General features: G+C 47.2%; 1 protein-coding gene across 1 annotated transcript; it reads right to left on the bottom strand.

The window, feature by feature from the left end:
- Positions 1-330: 330 nt before the first annotated feature.
- Positions 331-5,708, bottom strand: LOC143261982 (uncharacterized). Its single transcript, XM_076528008.1, has 6 exons — positions 5,009-5,708; positions 4,070-4,832; positions 3,312-3,553; positions 2,056-2,589; positions 1,733-1,801; positions 331-521 (listed from the first exon to the last, which is right to left on the bottom strand). Exons 1-6 carry the CDS (start codon positions 5,706-5,708, stop codon positions 331-333), a joined length of 2,499 nt encoding a protein of 832 aa, XP_076384123.1.
- Positions 5,709-21,289: the final 15,581 nt, after the last annotated feature.

The raw sequence follows: 21,289 nt of genomic DNA, 5'->3' as shown, positions 1-21,289 counted from the left end.
TGTATTTTATTTTGATCCTTTCGTAAGTTTTTTGAATTCCCGGATGTCCTATTAAATCATGATTTTCGTTTAAAATTTTTTCTATATCTTCTTCTGTAAATTCTCGAATTGATTCGTCTGCAAAAGTGATTTCTTTGACTTGGTCATTATAGTACATTAACATACGTCTAATTGTGTTCTTTTCCATAGGTTTGAATTGTTATGCTACAAGTCCTATCTTATTATGATCTTGGATTACTTTAAGCAATTTTATCAACCATTGAGTTTTGTCGTAAGGCCCTAAATATTCTTTTGTGAGTTGAAAGAATGAACTATGGTTAGGTTTGATTGTTAATCTTTTTGGTAGTTCGTCACTTTTTTCCCATTCGTTGAATTTAAGTTCATGGCTAATGTGTACTGTGCCTTTGAAGTCTTCCGTCTTAATAATTGCGTGTACCCGTGATAGTGCGTCAGCTGCTGTATTGTCTTTTCCTCTAGTATATTCGATTTCATACTCATATTCCTCCAGTCTGAGTCTCCATCTAATTAATCGAGATGAGGGGTCTTTACAATTATTTAACCATTTAAGAGCTTGATGATCAGTCCTAATGAGGAATTTTCTTCCTAGTAAATATTGTCGTAATCTTTTAACTGCCCATACTATTGCTAATAATTCTTTTTCTGTTGTTGAGTAATTTTTCTCAGGGGGGTTTAAAGTTCTAGAGATATAGCAACATGGATGTCCGTCTTGCGATAGAATGGCTCCTAAGCCTTCATTGCTAGCGTCAGTCGTTAATGTGAATCGTTTATTGAAGTCTGGATATTTCAAAATCGGTGATTCGCATAGTTTATCTTTTAAGGTATCAAAGCTAGTTTGCTGTTTATCTGTCCAGTGGAAATTTACGTCTTTTTTTTGTTAATTCCGTAAGGGGTTTTGCGATTTTGGAAAAGTTTCTTATAAATTTTCTGTAGTAGCCTGATAGTCCTAGGAATGATTTGACGTCGGTAGTGTTCTTAGGAATTCTAAAATTTTTTACTGCCTCTATTTTCTTAGGATTTGGTTTTACGCCATCTGACGTTACTACGTGTCCTAAGTACTCGAGTTCTGGCTTCAGGAACTCGCATTTGTCAGGTTGGATTTTAAGTCCAAATTCTCTAAGCCTTTGTAATACAATAGCTTGAGGGCTCAGAAAAACTAAACTGAAAAATATCGACTGTCCTCTTGACTGACTCGGGTCTCTTATTTATATTACGTCCCCCAAAAAGGCCACGCCTGTTTTGGGGGACTCGCTGTCTTCTTTTACTCCCGTTTAGTTTTGGCGGGGGAGACAGCCATCGATGAACCCTCGCTGTAGGGGCGCGCTGGCCGTTCGGCCAGGTAGCGGTACGCGGCCGGCGGCTTTCTCCGCGACCAGGCATGCAGTACACCTGGCAGTGATAAAAAATAAAGAGACAAAGGAATTTCCGGTTCTTGCAAACGTCAAGGACGTTTTCTCTCAGTCGACCCCTTGACATCTGCAAGCGGACAGTTTTATGGTTATTACGGTCGCCGACCGTGTGCCGCTACATCACCCCCTTGCCAGTGATTGACCAATCGCGATACAATTCTTATTTCTACAACAAAAACAAAAACAAAAACTTGCCCTGCGACATGCCATACGACGGTATATGCGATACTCGCTACATCCCACTCTCTCACTCATTCATAATAGTATCTTATTTTTGCAATCTGCAATCTATCCGGAAACCTCACTCGTCTTCCCGACCGTGTAGTTCGCACCTCTTGTTCCGGAGCAGACACTGTCGGTTCTGACCGCGGTACCTGCATTGTTTGAGTCGCTTCATTATCAACGGCATCATTAACAACGTACGCCGGCTTTAATCTATCAATACTAACATTAACAGGTTTACCCTTAATATTTATCATAAAGTTTTTTGGGCCCCGGGATATGACCTCGAATGGTCCATCGTACGGTGGCTCCAATAAAGTTCGTACTTTATCATTCCGGATAAACACTTTTTCACACACTGTTAAGTCTTTATATACAAAAATCCGCTGCGTATTGTGATGACTACCTGAGGCTGGGGTGATCCCCCGGAAATGCTGACGTAGTTCCTCGGCAAAATTGGAAACGTCATACTCGCCTTCTATTTGACGCGGTGCTAGGAACTCACCAGGTAGACGCAACGTCTCCCCATACACAAGTTCTGCTGCCGTTGATTTGGTATCCTCCTTCCAGGCTGCGCGTAAACCCAGCAATATGGTAGGAAGGACCCTCGTCCATTGAACGTCTTGGTGGCAACGAATGGCAGCCTTCAACTGTCGATGGAAACGCTCCACCATGCCGTTCGCCGCTGGGTGGTATGCTGTTGTCCTTAAATGTGTTGTCCCTGTTAACTCGTTCAAATGCTTGAACAAGGACGATTCAAATTGTCTTCCTTGGTCGGTTGTTACTCTAAGAGGGGTCCCAAATCGAGCAATCCATCCCTCGTAGAACGCTCGTGCCACCGTTTGTGCTTCCTGATTTATCATCGGGAACGCCTCCGGCCACCGGGTATACCGGTCCACGCAGGTCAAACAATACCTATGACCTTCCGACATCGGCAACACTACAATGTCAATATGCACATGTTCGAACCTTTCCGACGGCGCAAACTTTCCGAGCGGCGAATGTACATGCCTGGACACTTTTGAACGCTGGCAAGAGACGCACGCTCGCGCCCAACGCTTACTGTCCGTTTTTATTGACGGCCATACATATCGTTCCGTCATTAATTTCGCCGTCGCCTTAATTCCGGGACGTGCAAGTCTGTGCACCGTATCGAACGCCGCGCGGCGGAATGTTCCCGTCACAAATGGCCTCGCAATGCTCGTCGACACATCACACCATACAAAACTGTTTGACCCAGGAATTCGCATTTTTCTTAGCACTAGAGCACTCGCACACTCGCCTCGCACATAGGCCGAGAGTTCGCTATCGGTGTCTTGTGCCTTCGCCAATTCTTCGTAATCGAGAAGTTCTTCCACTTCCTCGATCCTGGATAACGCGTCGGCAATAATATTGTCTTTTTCGGCAACGTGACGGATGTCGGTAGAAAATTGACCTATAAAATCTAGGTACCGGAATTGCCTCGGCGAGCACTTTTCCGGTTTTTGGCGAAACGCAAACGTTATCGGTTTGTGATCGGTGAATATAACAAACGCACGTCCTTCCACCATATATCGGAATTGCTTAATTGCTAAATATATAGCTAATAGCTCGCGATCGTAGGCCCCGTAATTCGTCTCCGCCGCGCTGAGTTTTTTTGAAAAAAACCTATCGGTTCCCAACCGTTCCCGGTGTCCTGCTGTAAAACCGCGCCAACCGCGAAGTCTGAGGCATCGCAGGTAAGCGCAAGGGGGGCGCCAATCTGCGGGTGCACCAGCAAGGTGGCCTGTGCCAAGGCTCTTTTCGACTCCTCAAACGCTACTACCGCCTCTGCATTCCAAAGAATCGGTGTGCGACCCTTCGCGTTACCTGACAGCAAATTATTCATCGCTGCCTGCACCTGTGCAGCCCTAGGTATGAATCGTCTGTAAAAGTTCATCATACCTAAAAACTGCCTCAGCTGTTTGGCTGTAACCGGTTGGGGATATTCTACGATCGCGCGCACCTTACATTCTAGAGGTTTTGTGCCCTTATGTGATACTTAATAACCTAAAAATTCTACCTCGGGTTTTCCGAACGTGCACTTGCCCGAGTTAATTACTATACCGTACGACTAAAGCCTATTAAATAAAATGTTCAAATGTTCGAGGTGTTGCGCTTCGGATTCCGACGCTACGATGATATCGTCTATATACGCGTACACGAAATCTAGTCCTCGAAGCACCTCATCGATAAATCTTTGAAAAGTCTGTGCCGCGTTGCGTAACCCGAATGGCATCCCCGGAAATTCGAACAGCCCGAATGGCGTCGTAACCGCCGTCTTATACACATCTTCGGGTGCAACCGGAATCTGATTGTACGCACGCACTAAGTCTATTGTTGAAAACACCTTTTTTCCGAATAAATTTTGCGCAAAGTCTTCAATATGCTTTACCGGGTACCTATCCGGTACTGTGCGGTCATTGAGTGCCCGGTAATCTCCGCACGGTCTCCACTCTCCTGATTCCTTCTTTGGCACCACATGTAAAGGAGATGACCAGCTGATTTCGGACAGCCTCGCAATCCCCAGCTTCACCATTTCGTCGAACTCCTTCTTCGCTGCCCTGAGTCGATCCGGTGCCAACCTCCTTGGTCTGCAATTAACCGATTGACCTGGCGATGTCCGGATATAATGTACCGTTGTATGCTTTTTTCTAACAGTCGGGATTCCCTCTGGTCTCGTGATTTCGGGAAATTTCTGCAACAGCTCCAAGTATATGGAATCCCCCGAAACCGTTTTCACGCTGGGAATGTCGCTAGCACTTCTACCTGCCGGTTGCCCGGGCACTGACAATGAAGTTATATTGTCTATCAACCGGCGATTCCGAATGTCTACCAGTAAACCATAATGGTACAAAAAGTCTACGCCGATAATTGGCTTAGATACACTGGCTACCACAAATCTCCACGTAAACTCGCGACGTAAACCAAAGTCCAACGTCAACGTGGTTGTACCAAACGTTGTAATTTCGGACCCATTTGCCGCGAACAACACATAATCCGATTTCTTCCCGGGGCCACGAATCATGGATCGTGGGTACACGCAAAGGTCGGCTCCTGTATCGACCAGGAATTGCGTTCTAGTCGTCTTGTCGGTCACAAATAGACGGCGCGGCATCGGGCTCAAGTCATCTGCCGCCATCAACGACTGCCCGGTTCGTTTCCCTGCATCGAGTTCCATTTGCACGGTGGAATACACCGATTCGCACTCGCTCCCCAACGCCAATGGTAAAAACATTTACCCTGCCTCTGTTCCGTGCGTCTTTGCGACACGGAGCGTTGACGGGGCTCCCGACGGGCAGGCGATCGGGGGCGATACCGGCGATCGAAACGCGAAGAACGTTCATTCCCAATCAACTCGTGTCGGATCGCCGCAATCTCCTGTTGGAACGACAGGCTGATTTGCGCCATTTTTAAATTTATGAGTGCCTCAAGGTCTTGAGGCGCGTTGCTCGGTGCCGCGGCTGCTGCAGTAAATGCCGACGCCTCCGCTACCTGAGTTCGGGGGCCCATCGTCTCGGCTATCGCATCTGCCAGGTCAGCCACCTTATCCATCTCCGCGTCCTTCTGGGTCGCTAAGATTACCTGCATACTACTAGGCAACCTACCCATCCACAGCGTACGCAAAACACTATCTGACACGTTGTTGCCAGCCAGTCCGCGCAAGTGTCGCAGAAATTGAGACGGCTTCCTGTCTCCAATTTCCTCTGATTCCAGCAAACGTCGCGTTTTTTGCTCTTGCGACGAACTGAGCCTTCGAATGAGTTCCGTTTTTAATCTCTGGTACTGTCCAGTATTTGGCGGGTTCATTATAATGTCGCGGACTTCCGCGGCGTACACAGGATTCAATGCTCCTAACACATACCCGAATTTTGTGGCTTCGGTCGTAATACCCGATGCCTCGAAACTGCGTTCGACCATTCCAAACCACATTTCTGGGTCCGACGCACAGAATTCGGGCATCCGAACGGCCACTCGCGACACAGATGCTTCCGCGGACGCGCCTCGCGGGTACGACGCACCCTCGTTAGGGGTAGCCATTACTAACTTTACTGTATCTGTTTATCAAAGTACACTTGTACACCGTTATTCGCGCGATCACGTCGGGGTCACCAGTTGAGGGCTCAGAAAAACTAAACTGAAAAATATCGACTGTCCTCTTGACTGACTCGGGTCTCTTATTTATATTACGTCCCCCAAAAAGGCCACGCCTGTTTTGGGGGACTCGCTGTCTTCTTTTACTCCCGTTTAGTTTTGGCGGGGGAGACAGCCATCGATGAACCCTCGCTGTAGGGGCGCGCTGGCCGTTCGGCCAGGTAGCGGTACGCGGCCGGCGGCTTTCTCCGCGACCAGGCATGCAGTACACCTGGCAGTGATAAAAAATAAAGAGACAAAGGAATTTCCGGTTCTTGCAAACGTCAAGGACGTTTTCTCTCCGTCGAACCCTTGATATCTGCAAGCGGACAGTTTTATGGTTATTACGGTCGCCGACCGTGTGCCGCTACAGCTGGATCCTGGCAGGATCGCCAATTTTTGTCATGGGACACAACATAAATTAACACAACACTAAAAAACGATACTTATATGGTACGCGTACGTTAATAAGTTCGACGAGCGAAGTTAACGCAACGAGCTTCTGGGTGAAAATGAGTATCTTTATTTAGTTTCCTAGGGCTTTTATACAGGGGTTTGGGTGCAAAGGTCGGAAGCTGAGTCAAGGGGATGAGATGTGGTCGTCTGAAGTTTGGAGTCATAGGTGAGTCAGGTTATACGATGTTGTTGTTCACAAGTTATCGGATGAGTCAGAGGGATATGATGTAGCCGTTCGGAGATTGGATGTTGAAGTCCTCGTTTCACACTCGCGTGAACTCCCACACGGGTAAATTTACTCCGTTGAAATTTGGTACGTTGTTGCACGCGGTGTGCATGGTGATGCTTGCTTCTCGCGAGTCGATATCGAAATTGGGAATCATTCTATCTACGAGATGTCGAACGGGCGTTTCGTTCACGACGTTATTAGTATTTCGTACGGTTAGTTATCGTACAAGGATGATCGATTAGCGAAGATGTTGTGATCGATCGAATTGTGGAGATTGATAAGGCTGACTTAACAGAGACAATCGTATCAAGACTATGTGCGAACGATAGACCGGAGTGACTAGTAACCGCGACTTGAGAACATGGACCACGAGACTGAACGAAACGTAAATCAGAGTGACGAGCGACCGCGACGTTGAACGATATGGACAACGAGGTTAAGCCAGAATAAAACGTAGTGAGCTGGTCAAGAGTTTCTTGTTCTTATATACTTCTAGCCGAGAGCAAACTTGAAGACCATTGGTCAGTAGCGATGTGGAAAGGGAACTTAGAAGTCCATATCGCACAACAACGCAGATGGCGGGAAAAACCCGAGGACGTGGACGACGCGGCACAATGGGGTGACCCTATCATCAAAATAAAGACGGATGCAGATGGTGTGCCTGACGGTGTTTCCAAATTTCCGTTTATGATTGCTTCAACAGCGGACTTGGTGTGATTGTGACTACGCACCTTAATTTAGTTTATTGATGGGGTCTCGCTGTCCCCTGAACGTTGTTGGATTCCGGGTCGGTGGAACCAATTCAACGCGTTTTATGCAAAATCTTCGAAATCTATTTTTCTATCGACGGTACAAATGCGTCTCGTACTCGGGATCGTCTAGTGTTGGAGTAAGAAAAAGGTCTGAGGATTCTTGAGATGTGGGTGTATATACAGTGGGACTTTTGGCTGTGACATGGGGGGGGGGGGTGGATGACGGAAAAGTGACACGACAAGGGCTGGAACGTTTAAGGGCCAGTCTGGTTTGATGAGTAATTTGTTGTGACTAATCAGGATGAGTGTTGGAGTTAGAGATAGGCGGGTTGGTATCTAACAACGTACTAATGGAAAACCGTTTGCCAAAGAAAAATAAAATTCCGTTGCAAGACGGAACATGTATATTCTTATGTAGCTAAATCAATACGTCGGGGGACGTAACACCTCCCCCCTTGGAAAAAGAAAAATGACGAAGGTTATTTTTCTTCGTCGTCTGTGTCGGTGAAAAGAGACGCTTTCTTACATGATACGAACTTATCTGTACGCTTGATAGAGTCTTTAGTTTTTGAGTCCATTGGCTCTGGCTTATTGACTAAAACACTGTCTACGGGAATACACTCTGCGGTGGTGCACTGAGGAGTCACTTTACTAGCACTTTGTTTGTTTTTCAGGTATAGGCAGAAGTGTGTCAGCGCGCTCCACGATGCCGCGAGGAGCTGGAGACTGCATCCGTAGGCTGCGTGTAAGGCGATTCCGTTGAGGATAGTGTTGATGCATAATTTGATTATGCGGAAGACGAGGTATATGCCCATGAGTCCTGCCATCACTGAGCCGAACTCGACGAACCCATTCCATATCCTTTTCCCGGATGACTCCGCGATTTTCTCCAACGTTTCCTCATCCATCAAGTTGAACATCTTTACAGAACCGTCTGCATAGGATCTTCCTGATGTTCCTTGGGCCAAGGCGTTCACTACAGCTATCTTTTCTATGGGAAACGATATGATCGCTGAGTTTCTAAACATCTTCTTGCGTATACACTCCGCCGGTAGCTAGGTTTGCCGGGTTCGTATATCTCCATGCAGATGCCGTCAGTGGTTGGAGTGGTGGAGGTGGAATACTTTCCACGGGGCGTGGCATCATTCTGTACCAAGTTCCGTGGATTGTGTATGTTGACGGAATTAGTTCGTTGCATATCTTTTTGGTTCCAGTTCTTGTTAAAATATGTGTTCTTGGAGTTAAGAAGAATGAGTTGTTTCTGTATGTGACGGGGAGCTTGTCGAAACACTCGTCTGTTTTCCTCAGTGTATACTGAACTGGGGTGCATTTGATCACGTGTATTACTTTGCCGGCTGGTATAGTCATGTATCCGGGTTCCTTGGTAATCGTGATGGCTACTGCGGCTGGAGAAGTGTGAATTAATGAGATCGCGTTCCTGAGGACTTGTTGCTCCAGTATGCACTTCTGTTTCATGATGTCCTTGTAGAGTGCAATTATCTGGGATTTGAGATGTTTCTCAATGTATACGAATTTTGTATTTACGTATGTGAAAATATCCAAGTTGTTGACTTTGATTCTAGAGATGGATTTGAATTTCCCTTCCTTCTCGCTTTCTAGTAGAAGGATTTTTGGGTGTTCTGTTTTAATGAGCGTGTATCCGCAGATTTAATGAGCGTGTATCCGCTGTGTAGCCTGAGGTCACCGTGTATATTGGAGTTACACGGTGTTCTGCCGAGAATACCTTTGTCGCCCTGCCTTCGAAGAGGACCTCGTATTTATTGAAGTGGCACTGGTCCAAGGGCAGGCTGTTCCAGAACGTGAAACCATCCTCTGGATCCATACAATATTCTTTGTCGAGAGAGCAACGATGTCCAGTGGGTAAGTGTACTTGATTAGAGGAGATCTTGATTAGAGTGTTGAAATTATTAAGAGTTATTCTTACTATTGCCTGGACTACGACTTTGTTCCAGGTGCCAAAAGGATCGCTATAGGTCGTGCCGCCGCACGTTCCGTTCTGCAGGATGGATCCGGCCAGGGTGCTCATTAGTCCAACCAATTGTCCGGCGGGATATATTCGATAACGTACGATATATTCCTGAACTGTGTATTGTTTTACAGATGTCCCGCGGGGTGTTGAGGAGGTATTGCTGGCGGCCGTTATACACCACGGACATGTATGAGTGCATCCCGCAGTAATAGATCGTTCGATCTATCTCGACTTTACACTGGAATGCTGTGGTTTCCTCGAAGTCGACCAATTGGAGGAGCTGCACGCTTGTGTTCTGGACCGTTGGCTTATTGTCGGAGAGTACGCAGAGGGATCGGTCTACGGTGGTGAAGGTGGTTGTGTTCAACGTTGAGCCCCCACAATTGTAGCCTATCAGGGCTGTGGCTGATCGCAGGATGGCGAACACGAAGAATGGTGCTGATGTGTACATCTTGGCGGAGCTGGATGCTGAATGATGGACCTCCCGGAGCTCGCTCGCGGTTATGTATCGTCTAGAGTTTGCACTGTCATTGTTCGTGGGCGAGGGGGGTACATGTCACTACCGCGCACTGCATTCGAGTTACTGGTTTAGAGGCGTGTTTAAGTTTGTTTGTGTGCACCACTCGCGAGCCGTTCTTAGTTCTTAATCGTACGTTACATTCATTCATGCGCTCTACAATACAATAAGGGCCCGAATACTCGTCGTCGAACTTTCCCCTTTTGGGTTCCTTGAGGAGGAACACGTAATCTCCGACGGAAAACTTCTGCGCGTTAACCTTCCTATCATAATACGCCTTTGATCTTTGCTTTGCGGTGGTTAGGTTTTCCTTAGTCTTTGTTATTGTTTGCGATATCTTAGTTTGTAGGTTCTCAAGGTATTTGGTATATGACACGTCGGATGTATCATATACAGCTGTATTTGCCGAGGGGGTTCTTGCTATTACGCTGAATACTAATTCGTGTGGCGTAAATGAGGTGCCTTCGTGGACACTTGTGTTATAGGAAAACATAGCGTACGGGAGCCACTCGTCCCAGTTACCCTTTGAAATATATTGTTTTAAATATTCTGCCAGGACGTGGTGCGATCGCTCGATCGACCCGTTGCTCTGAGGCCTAAACGCGGTGGTGCGGAACTGCGAGATTTTGAAACGTTTAGCTATGTTTTTTATTAATGAACTTAAGAAATTTGTACCTTGATCGGTCAGAATGCCTTTGGGTGCGCCGAATCTACATATAAACTCTTTTATGAAAGCGTCCGCAATCTCAATCGCGTTTGCATTACGTAGTGGGATGGCCAGGGAATATTTAGTCAAAAGGTCTTGTATTGTAAGGATGTAAGAGAACCCTTTTGGGGACACAGGTAGTGGATCGACGATGTCCATAGAAATATTTTCGAACGCGGCACCCGTCGTATCGGTAATGATCACCGGCTGCCGAGTTTTTATTCTAATTAATTTCTTTCGTTGGCACGTGGTACATGAGTTAACGAAGTCCTGCACTTCCTTCTTTAAGGTTGGCCAGTAATGTTTCTCCCGGATTCGTCTGTAGGTTTTTGTAATGCCTTTATGACCGGCGTAAGCGGAGCAATGGTTTTCATATATGATGTCCGGGCGTTCGTTCGAAGGAGGTATGGTAACTTTGTGTTCGCAGGCGAAAATTTGGACATTGGTGTTGGAGAAAAGTTCGATTAGGGATTTGTAAACTGTCGTCCAGATTGTGTCGTCGACTGTCGTTTTCGATATACTGAAAGAGTCTAATTGGAGTTCCGTAGTCACGTCTAAGATAGATCTGAGAGAGTCTATAATGTCGTTGTGCGATGCCGTGTGGTGTTGCGTCAGTTTTATTGGGAGTAGGATTAGCTTTTTATTGCCGATGTTTAGGACTCTTGCACGTGCTAAAGTGAGGTCTTTTAATTTGGGGATTTTCCCGGAATTGTATAGGTCTGTGGCGCCTTCGTCGATCGGTTGTCCGTCCATCGTAATAAATGCAATTAAGTTGTCGTTCCTTATGATGAGACGGTCGCGTGTATTTGTAAGTGTCCTCCTAGTGGGTGTTGCGGGGTCGTCGTAGTGCTCGAAGAGGTCTCCGTCGGTTTCGGATTCTGAGTTGGGGCTTGATGTTTTCGCGACTTCGGAGGATTGTTGAATCGCTGGGATTGGTGAGGGGGACGAATCGCGTGCAGGAGTCGGAGATCGTGATGTGGACGGAAGGAGTGGCCTATTAGAAAATGGCGGTCGCTGCGGCGTCATTGGAGGGGACTGTGGTGATGCCGGCGGAGAGGAATGGGAGGTGGAGGGAGAACTTGGTAATGGCCGACGGCGGCCAATAATTGGGGAGGACCGTCGCGCGGCGGGGACGGGTGGTTTCTTGACGGCGTCGAATATGCCGGACGAGCTGTGGAATCGGTGGAGAGCGGGAGAGCGGACATTGGGTTTCGCGATAACGCATCCGCGTTGAGATTGGTTTGGCCCGTTTTGTATGTGATTTTATAATCAAATTCCGCTAACTTGAGACGCCACCTGAGTAGCCTGGATGTGGGATCTTTGACCGAATTCATCCATACGAGAGGCTGGTGGTCAGTAATCAAATTAAAACGGTGTCCATATATGTAGGGCCTAAAATACTGTGTACAATAAATGATTGCTAGACACTCTCTCTCGATAGTCGAATAGTTAAGCTCCGCACCGTGTAACAGCCTCGAAGCATAGGCAATGGGACGATCTTGCCCTGGCTCGCCCTGACTGAGTATGCCGCCAATTGCAAACCCTGAAACGTCTGTGGTAATATTAAATTCACGGTCGAAGTCAGGGTACTGTAGTAGTTGCCCCGTGGTCAGAATCTCACGGAGTGTTGAAAAAGCCCGTTCCTGCTCATACTTCCACACGAATTTTGTATCCTTTTTCAATAGTGTTGTCAACGGCTTCGCGATCTGAGAATATTTCGGAATGAACCGGCGATAGTATCCGGAGAGTCCCAGGAATTCTCTGAGCGATTTTATATTCTTGGGGGTTGGAAATTCTTTAACTGCCGCGATTTTCTTGGGACAAGGCTTGACGCCTTCTTCGCCGATGACATGACTCAGGTATGCAACTTCCCGATGTAGGAAAGAGCATTTTGAAGGTTGTAGTTTTAGATTTGTTTCGCGGAGCCTCCGAGCTAATTTGTTAAATTTTGATTTATGTTCTGAAAGGCTTCGTGCGTAAATGACAATGTCATTGAGGTACACGAATAATTCAGTTCCCTGGAGGCCCGACAAAATGTTGTCCATGAGTCTTTGGAAGGTCGCGGGGGCGTTGCGAAGGCCGAAAGGCATGCGCTTAAATTCATAATGGCCGTACGGTGTGGAGAAGACAGTTTTTTCTGCGCCCTCCGGATGCATTCCAATCTGATGGAACCCGCTGGCAAGATCAAAGACGCTGAAATACTTCGCGCTCCCGAGCTGGTCCAAGATCTCCAGGATACTTGGCAGCGGGTACGCGTCTGGGACAGATTTCTCGTTTAACGCTCTGAAATCGACGACCATCCGCCAACGTTTGTTTCCGTCTGAGTCCGCCTTTTTGGGGATGATCCATAACGGACTATTGTAAGGGGATTTGGACGGCGCGACAATGTCCTGTTCGAGCAATTCTTTCATTTGTCTATCGATTTCCGCGCGGTGAATAGGAGGATAGCGGTATTGCTTGACGTGCACCGGAATGTCGTCAGTCGTAATGATTTTATGTTGAACCGCGTTGGTTTTCCCCAGGCGCTTCTCTGGAAAGTGAAAGAGGTGATGCTCTCGGATTAGTTGTCTGACATGCAATTGTTCTTCCTCGCCGAGGTGATCCAGACTTATTATGTCGGTGATCTGTTTACGTCGCGAGTCAGGAGAGCTGATTTCGAAATTTTGAGCGACAGAATGGATTGGAATCGAATTATTTTTGCGTGACTCTACGGTGTCCGCGATGTCTTCCACCTCCTCCAGCTCCATGGTCGGCATGGGGAGGTCGATAGTCTTGTCCGAGGTATTTACGCAATTAACGAATGTTCTTCCGTTGGAGATTTTAACGAAACAATGCGGCACCATCACGCCCGGTGCTAGTTCGCATCTTTTAATATAGCCTATTTCCGGGCCGGTGGCGTTCACCGCAATACACGCGCTCGCGCGTGGTCCGATAATACAACCTTCCGCCGATATAAACGAGAATTTGTTTCCGTTCCAGACCAGACTTTTGGTTTTGAACGATAGCTCTGCTCCTCCCGAGAGGGATGCTGCTCCCAAAATTCCGTCCGTAGGAATTGGGAACGTATCGGGCACTACGTGGAATTCCACCACTGCATTCGCTATAGTGACGGTGGTAGAACCCAAGGTTGCAACGCTTTCGTCGGTGTTCCCCGATATATTAATATTATTCGCGGTGTCCACGACTATGTTTGGATTAAGGAGCGATGCTTTGATTACGTTCGGTTCAGCTCCCGTATCGACCATAAATTTCGCGGTGGAAGGAAAGTCAGGGGACGAAACCATTACATGTGGTACTTTAGTATCGGGGTTTAATGTGACTCGCGACACTCTTCCTCTGGTACACTGTGTTCGCTCGATAATGTCCGGATTGATTGTGGGCACGAGTTCTCGGTTACCTCCCGTCGCGGGTTTGAGTGAGACGGGAGGGGTGTCCCGTTTCCCTGCTGTTCGCACATGCGGTTATTGTACTCCCTCTTGCGGCATTCATGGATGTCGTGTCCCGGCGTTTTGCAGTAATTGCAAAATTTTTGTTGGTTTCGCGGGTATGAAGATGGGCTATCTTCGCGTCTGGCCGGAGGTACGCATATGTCGCGGTTTGGTGCGGCGTAGTCCTGTCGTCTCGAATCATGATAATTGTTGCGTGATTGTTCGTAAGAGTCGTTGGTGGGAACTCGACGATCGGGTTGTGGTCTGGCTGTTGTTGTCTGTGTCTTCTTGGGATATTTCGGGTCCAGGGTTCTCCCTGTCGCGCACATTGTTCAGATTGTTTTGTTTTAGGAATATAAAGAATCTAGTTAAAGAACTCCATATGGCTCCTATTATGTGGATGCTCCATCCGTAAAGTCTATGGAGGGCTATGCCATTCATTACTGTGTTTATTATAGTTTTTAGCACTTTTATTAACACATAGAGTCCAATTATTCCCGCACTCACTGAACCGAACGTTGTGAACCCGGACCACAGTCTTTCTACCGTTGATTCGGCGATCCGTTTGAGTGATTGTTCGTCGAACAGGTTTGATATTTGCACTGAATCTGTTGCGTATTGGCGGCCCGATGCTCCTTGTGCCAGTGAGTTGATTACGGAGATCTTTTCTATCGGGAAGAGGATGTGCTCGCTTAATCTCCGGATGTCCTCCTTGGAATATATTCCTCCGTTCGCTAGATTGGCTGGGTTCATGTACTTCCAGGTGGATCTGCTAATACTTTGGAGTGGCGGAGGTGGTACACTTTCCATGGGTTTCGGCAGCATTTGATACCAGGTTCCGTGAAGCTTATAGCAGGTGGGGATTAGTTCGCTACATTCCTTCCTGGTCCCTGTTTTAACTAGAATACGCGTCCTCGGCGTGAGGAAGAATGACTCGTTCTTATAGGTCACCGGCAGCTCATCGTAGCACTCTTGCACCTTCCTGATTGTGCAGAGTACTGGTACACATTTGACGACGTGTATTACTTCTCCTGACTGCAATGCCATATGACCTGGTTCTTTTGTAATTGCAGTAGCCACTTCTGCTGGTGCGGAATGTATCATCATGACTGCGTTTCTTTGGACTTGCTGCTCGATGTCGCATTTTTGGCGCATTATATCGTTGTACAGGGCGATAACTTGGGAACTTATGTGCTTTTCTATGTATATGAACTTGGCGTTCACGTAAGTGAATATGTCCAGGTTGTCGACTTTCCTGGCTCCGGCGTTCTTGAATTTTCCCTCGTGCGTTATTTCCAATATGAGTAATTTCGGATGTTCCGTTCTCAACAGTGTGTATCCACATACGGATGTTCTTCCTGTTGTGGTCAGGGCAAAAGCCGTTTCTTCGTTTGCCACCGTGAAGAGGGCTGTTAAATTGTTGTTGGTCGTGGAGGTTTTAATCGCTTTTCCTTCGTAGAGCACCTCATATTTATTAAAGTGGCAATGCTGGTCGATGGGAATGCTTGTCCAGTACGAGAATCCCTCCTCGGAGTCCATACAATGATCCGTATCCAGGGAACACCGCTGACCCGAGGGTAAAATGATTTCGTTCGATGATAGTTTAATTGGGGCATGGAAATTTTTCAAAGTGATCTTGATTACTGCTTGTACTACGACGCCGTCCCATGTTCCGTAGGGGTCGCTGTACGTTGTTCCCTTGCAAGCACCATCCTGTTGTATTTGTCCTGCTAAAGTAACGCTGCGTGATGTTGAACTGTTTCCCAATATACCGGTGATTTGCACAGACGGTGGTAAGAACAGGTAGCCGGATTCGTGAAGTGTGTTACAAATATCTCGCGGCGTACTCAGGATGTACTGTTGTCTTCCATTATTTACAACAGATATATGCGAATGCATGCCACAGTAATAAATCGTACGATCGATTTCAACTCTGCACTGACGGACTGTGGTTTCTTCGAAGTCTATTAATTGGAGAAGTTGCACGTTTGAGGTTTGCGAGATTGTTTTGCTGATCCCGTGTTCGCATTCGGGTTTGTCCATTATTGAGAAAGTAGTAACATTCAACGTTGGACTGTTACAATCGTATCCGATAAGAGCTGATGTTGAACGCAAGAGTGTAAGTACTAGGAACGGTTTGAAGTTCATGTTGCTGTTGGTGTCGATGTCGAGGTGTGACTGATGATCTTGGAGCTCCTGTACTGTTATATAGGTGTTGGCTGTTGAGGTGGGGGGCGTGGTAAGGGCAGTGGGAGGGCTCGTGGTTGTTGGTTGGTCTTCTTCTCGTTCTGGGGAGGGGTTCGTGGGGGTGGTTTCTTCTCGTGGGGGCGCTACGACTGTCGTTCGGATTTTCTGTATTGTTCTCGCTCGCTTTAACTTATTCATATGAACGATTTTAATTCGATTTCCTATTTTGATTTTTGCATTCGTTTCCCCTATGGTCTGTAAGATTTCATATGGCCCGGTGTACTGCTGGTCAAATTTGCCCTTCCGGGGTTCCTTGAGGAGGAACACCTTGTCCCCTGAAGCGAATTTTGCTAGATTTAATTTCTTATCATAGTATCGTTTTGATCTACCTTTAGCCATGATTAGGTTTTCGCGAGCCCTTTCTTGTGTTAATGAGATTTTTCTTTGGAGCTCGCGGTAGTAGCTATCGTAGGTTTCGTTTCCGATGTCTAAATTCTCTTGGTTAGATGAAGGAACTCGGGCCAAACTACCGAATACCAATTCGTGTGGTGTAAAATTTGTTCCCTCATGGGTACTTGTATTATAACTGAACATAGCAAGGTTTAACCATTTATGCCAGTCGTTCTTTTTCGTGAATTGTTTCAAATATTCTGTGAGCACCATGTGGGAACGTTCAATGGAGCCATTGCTCTGAGGGTGAAAAGCTGTTGTTTGTACTTGCGAAATTTTAAAACGTTTGGCAACTGCCTTTAGGAGCGAGCTAGTGAAGTTAGACCCTTGATCGGTAAGCATCGCTTTTGGTATGCCAAACCTACAAATAAGGTTTTCTACTAACGCGTCTGCTGTTTCGATTGCACCGACGGTTCGAAGGGGTGTAGCGAGCGAATACTTCGTTAAGAGGTCCTGCATTGTTAAAATGTACTCGTATCCTTCAGGGGTGGTTGGTAGGGGACCGACCACGTCCATTGAAACCTTGTCGAACGCCCGTCCTGGTGTGTCTGTTAGGGTCATTGGCAGTCGCGTTTTTACCCTTGTTAATTTATTGATTTGACAATCCGGACAACTGTTTATAAACTTAGTAACGTCTGCCTTTAAGGTGGGCCAATAGTATTTTTCGCGTATCCTCTTATACGTTTTGGAAATGCCCTTGTGTCCCGCGAAAGCCGATACATGGTTTTCTGATACAATCGACATTCTGCGGTCTTCTGCCGGGAGTTGGGTTTCGTTTGTGCAGTAGAATATTTGGAGATTAGTGTCAGTAAAAATTTCGATTAATACGTCTCGAATTGTGTGCCAGGAGACGTGATCTATGTACGTTCTTGAGATTGAAATCGAGGATAGTTGAAGTTCCGTAACGACATTATAGAGGGATCTAAGGCATTCTCGTATGTCATCGATCGTAGCTTGATGCAGAGCGGTTTCCTTGACTGGGAGCTGTATTAATTTATGTTGACCGATACTACTAACTTTGGCTCTATGTAAGGTCAGGCGATCTATTGTTAATTTATCTTGTCTGAAAAGATCCAGAGCACCCGTTTCTGCAGGTTGTCCATCTTGGGAAACGAAACAAACGAGGTTGTCGTTACGCATAATTAATCTATCCCGGGTGTATATAATGGTTTTATTATGGAGGCGTGCCGGGGGGTTATTGTTTTCTATCATTGCTTCGTCCGAACTGGATGATTCTTGCGTGCTTGGTGGTGATGTTTCTCGCATGGGAAGAGGGGAGTGGGGGATAGAAGATGACCCGGAATCTGGCGTGAAAAGTTGGGGTGGAGATGGCGGGCTTGTGTTTTCCTTATTGAAGGAATCTAGATTTTCACTGTTAGGGGTAGAAGGGCCCGGTAAGTTTACGGATGGCGGCGGAATTTTTCGGTTGGCATCAAATATCTCCTCATTAGAGGAGTCCAGACATGGAAGCACCACTGGATTTCTAGAGAGAGCATCCGCGTTTCCGTTGGCCTTACCCGGTTTATAGATTACCTTGTATTCGAATTCGGCCAATTTCAATCGCCAACGGAGGAGGCGCGACGTCGGATCCTTTACGGAGTTCATCCAAACCAACGGTCTATGGTCGGTAACGAGGTCAAATTGCCGACCGTAAATGTATGGTCTAAAGTAGTGTACCCCAAAAATTATGGCCAGACATTCCTTTTCTATGGTCGCGTAATTGAGTTCCGGCCCGTGTAAATTTCTTGAGGCGTACGCGATGGGTTTGTCTTTGCCTATTTCGCCCTGGCTGAGCACGGCCCCTATGGCGTACCCTGATGCATCACAAGTTACGTGGAACGGTTTCGTGAAATCTGGATATTGTAGGACCGGTTCCTGGCACAATTTTTCACGGAGGGTGGCGAAGGCTTGCTCCTGTTCAGCTTGCCACAAAAACTTTGCGTCTTTCGTTAAGAGCTTCGTGAGGGGTTTTGATATTTGCGCGAATTTATCTATGAACCTACGATAATAACCCGCAAGTCCCAGAAATTCTCTGACATTTTTAGCGTTCTTGGGCCGCGGATAATCACGCACTGCGCGTATTTTATTTGGACATGGTCTAACGCCGTGTTCGCTGATTAGATGGCCAAGGTATGCCACTTCTCGAAACAAAAATCCGCATTTCGACGGTTGGAGTTTCAAGTTTGCGCTGCGCAATCTGAGCGCGAGTTTCCGGAACTTGGCAGCGTGTTCCTCTATTGTCCTGGCATATATAACAATGTCGTCTAAATACACGAACAATTCATTTCCCTGCAGGCCACTCAAGATATTGTCCATTAGGCGTTGAAATGTAGCTGGTGCGTTTTTCAACCCGAACGGCATCCTACTGTACTCGTAGTGACCGAACGGGGTTGAGAACGCGGTTTTGGCCGCGTCGTCCTTCTCCATGCCAATTTGGTGAAACCCGCTTGCCAAATCGAAGACACTGAAGTACTTCGAACTACCAAGCTGGTCAAGGATTTCATTTATGCTGGGTAGCGGATACGCGTCTGATATCGATTTTTCATTAAGCGCGCGATAGTCGATAACCATGCGCCATTTCTTGTTGCCGTTTTCGTCCGGCTTTTTAGGCCCGATCCACAAAGGGGAATTGTATGGAGAATTCGAAGGGACGACGATGTCGTTCTGTAAAAGCTCGCGCATTTGTTTATCGATTTCCTCTTTGTGGATCGGCGGATAGCGATATTGTTTCGTATGTACTGGGACGTTATCCGTGGTGGGGATTTTGTGCGTGACCGCGTCTGTTTTCCCCAGACGATCGCCAGCGAGATGGAAGAGATCGTGGTTTTCTTGGATTAGTGATTTTACGTGATTAATCTCCTCCTGATTAAGATGATCCATGCGAATCGATTCACATAGCTCATTAATGCGAACCGCAGGATCTGAATTTGAGATTGGTAAAACGGAACTGGGTTTGCTGTATGAAAGGTTTCCCTCGATCTCTTCCACCTCCAGCGTTGGCAGGCAGAAGGACGCCACGTCGGTCGATGCGTTTACGCACCGCAGGTATGCCTCTCCGTTAGTGTTGGTGACCACGCAGTCACCCAAGAATACGTTCGGTTCTACCCTCATACGTCGGATATAACCGACTGGAGGTCCGCTGACCCTGACTTTGATGCACGCGCTCGTACGTGCCTCGATTTTGTGCGTTTCCTTTTCGGTGTTACGCGCGAATGGAATGCTTACGTCGTTGAATACGACGCAGCCCTTTTTGTAAGAAATTTCGGCCCCGGTACCGAAGAAAGGGGAGCCCAGGATACCGTCCACATTCAGTGGGAAATCCGCAGGAAGAACCTGGAACTCGACATTTTTTCCTACGATCTCTATGTTCGTGCTCCCTAAGGTAGCAACGCTGCCGCTAGTGATCCCCTGAATCAGGATGATGCCCTGTCTGTTTACTAGTACACCGGGTTTAAGACTCGATACTTTTATTAAATTTATTTCCGAACCTGTATCGCGCGGTGAATAGGAGGATAGCGGTATTGCTTGACGTGCACCGGAATGTCGTCAGTCGTAATGATTTTATGTTGAACCGCGTTGGTTTTCCCCAGGCGCTTCTCTGGAAAGTGAAAGAGGTGATGCTCTCGGATTAGTTGTCTGACATGCAATTGTTCTTCCTCGCCGAGGTGATCCAGACTTATTATGTCGGTGATCTGTTTACGTCGCGAGTCAGGAGAGCTGATTTCGAAATTTTGAGCGACAGAATGGATTGGAATCGAATTATTTTTGCGTGACTCTACGGTGTCCGCGATGTCTTCCACCTCCTCCAGCTCCATGGTCGGCATGGGGAGGTCGATAGTCTTGTCCGAGGTATTTACGCAATTAACGAATGTTCTTCCGTTGGAGATTTTAACGAAACAATGCGGCACCATCACGCCCGGTGCTAGTTCGCATCTTTTAATATAGCCTATTTCCGGGCCGGTGGCGTTCACCGCAATACACGCGCTCGCGCGTGGTCCGATAATACAACCTTCCGCCGATATAAACGAGAATTTGTTTCCGTTCCAGACCAGACTTTTGGTTTTGAACGATAGCTCTGCTCCTCCCGAGAGGGATGCTGCTCCCAAAATTCCGTCCGTAGGAATTGGGAACGTATCGGGCACTACGTGGAATTCCACCACTGCATTCGCTATAGTGACGGTGGTAGAACCCAAGGTTGCAACGCTTTCGTCGGTGTTCCCCGATATATTAATATTATTCGCGGTGTCCACGACTATGTTTGGATTAAGGAGCGATGCTTTGATTACGTTCGGTTCAGCTCCCGTATCGACCATAAATTTCGCGGTGGAAGGAAAGTCAGGGGACGAAACCATTACATGTGGTACTTTAGTATCGGGGTTTAATGTGACTCGCGACACTCTTCCTCTGGTACACTGTGTTCGCTCGATAATGTCCGGATTGATTGTGGGCACGAGTTCTCGGTTACCTCCCGTCGCGGGTTTGAGTGAGACGGGAGGGGTGTCCCGTTTCCCTGCTGTTCGCACATGCGGTTATTGTACTCCCTCTTGCGGCATTCATGGATGTCGTGTCCCGGCGTTTTGCAGTAATTGCAAAATTTTTGTTGGTTTCGCGGGTATGAAGATGGGCTATCTTCGCGTCTGGCCGGAGGTACGCATATGTCGCGGTTTGGTGCGGCGTAGTCCTGTCGTCTCGAATCATGATAATTGTTGCGTGATTGTTCGTAAGAGTCGTTGGTGGGAACTCGACGATCGGGTTGTGGTCGCGTATCGCGAT

The sequence above is a fragment of the Megalopta genalis genome, unplaced genomic scaffold (assembly GCF_051020955.1).
Source record: "Megalopta genalis isolate 19385.01 unplaced genomic scaffold, iyMegGena1_principal scaffold0077, whole genome shotgun sequence".
In the NCBI taxonomy this organism is placed as follows: domain Eukaryota; kingdom Metazoa; phylum Arthropoda; class Insecta; order Hymenoptera; family Halictidae; genus Megalopta; species Megalopta genalis.
The sequence above is the reverse complement of the archived record's forward strand: the minus strand, read 5'-3'. Positions and strand labels throughout refer to the sequence as shown.

Coding starts and splice junctions, on each gene's coding strand:
- LOC143261982 (XM_076528008.1), bottom strand. CDS start 5,708: ATGGCTACCCCTAACGAGGGTGCGTCGTACCCGCGAGGCGCGTCCGCG. Junction 2,590..3,311: donor ACAGCAGGACACCGGGAACG/GTTGGGAACCGA, acceptor TTGACATTGTAG/TGTTGCCGATGTCGGAAGGT. Junction 1,802..2,055: donor GGGGATCACCCCAGCCTCAG/GTAGTCATCACA, acceptor CAAACAATGCAG/GTACCGCGGTCAGAACCGAC.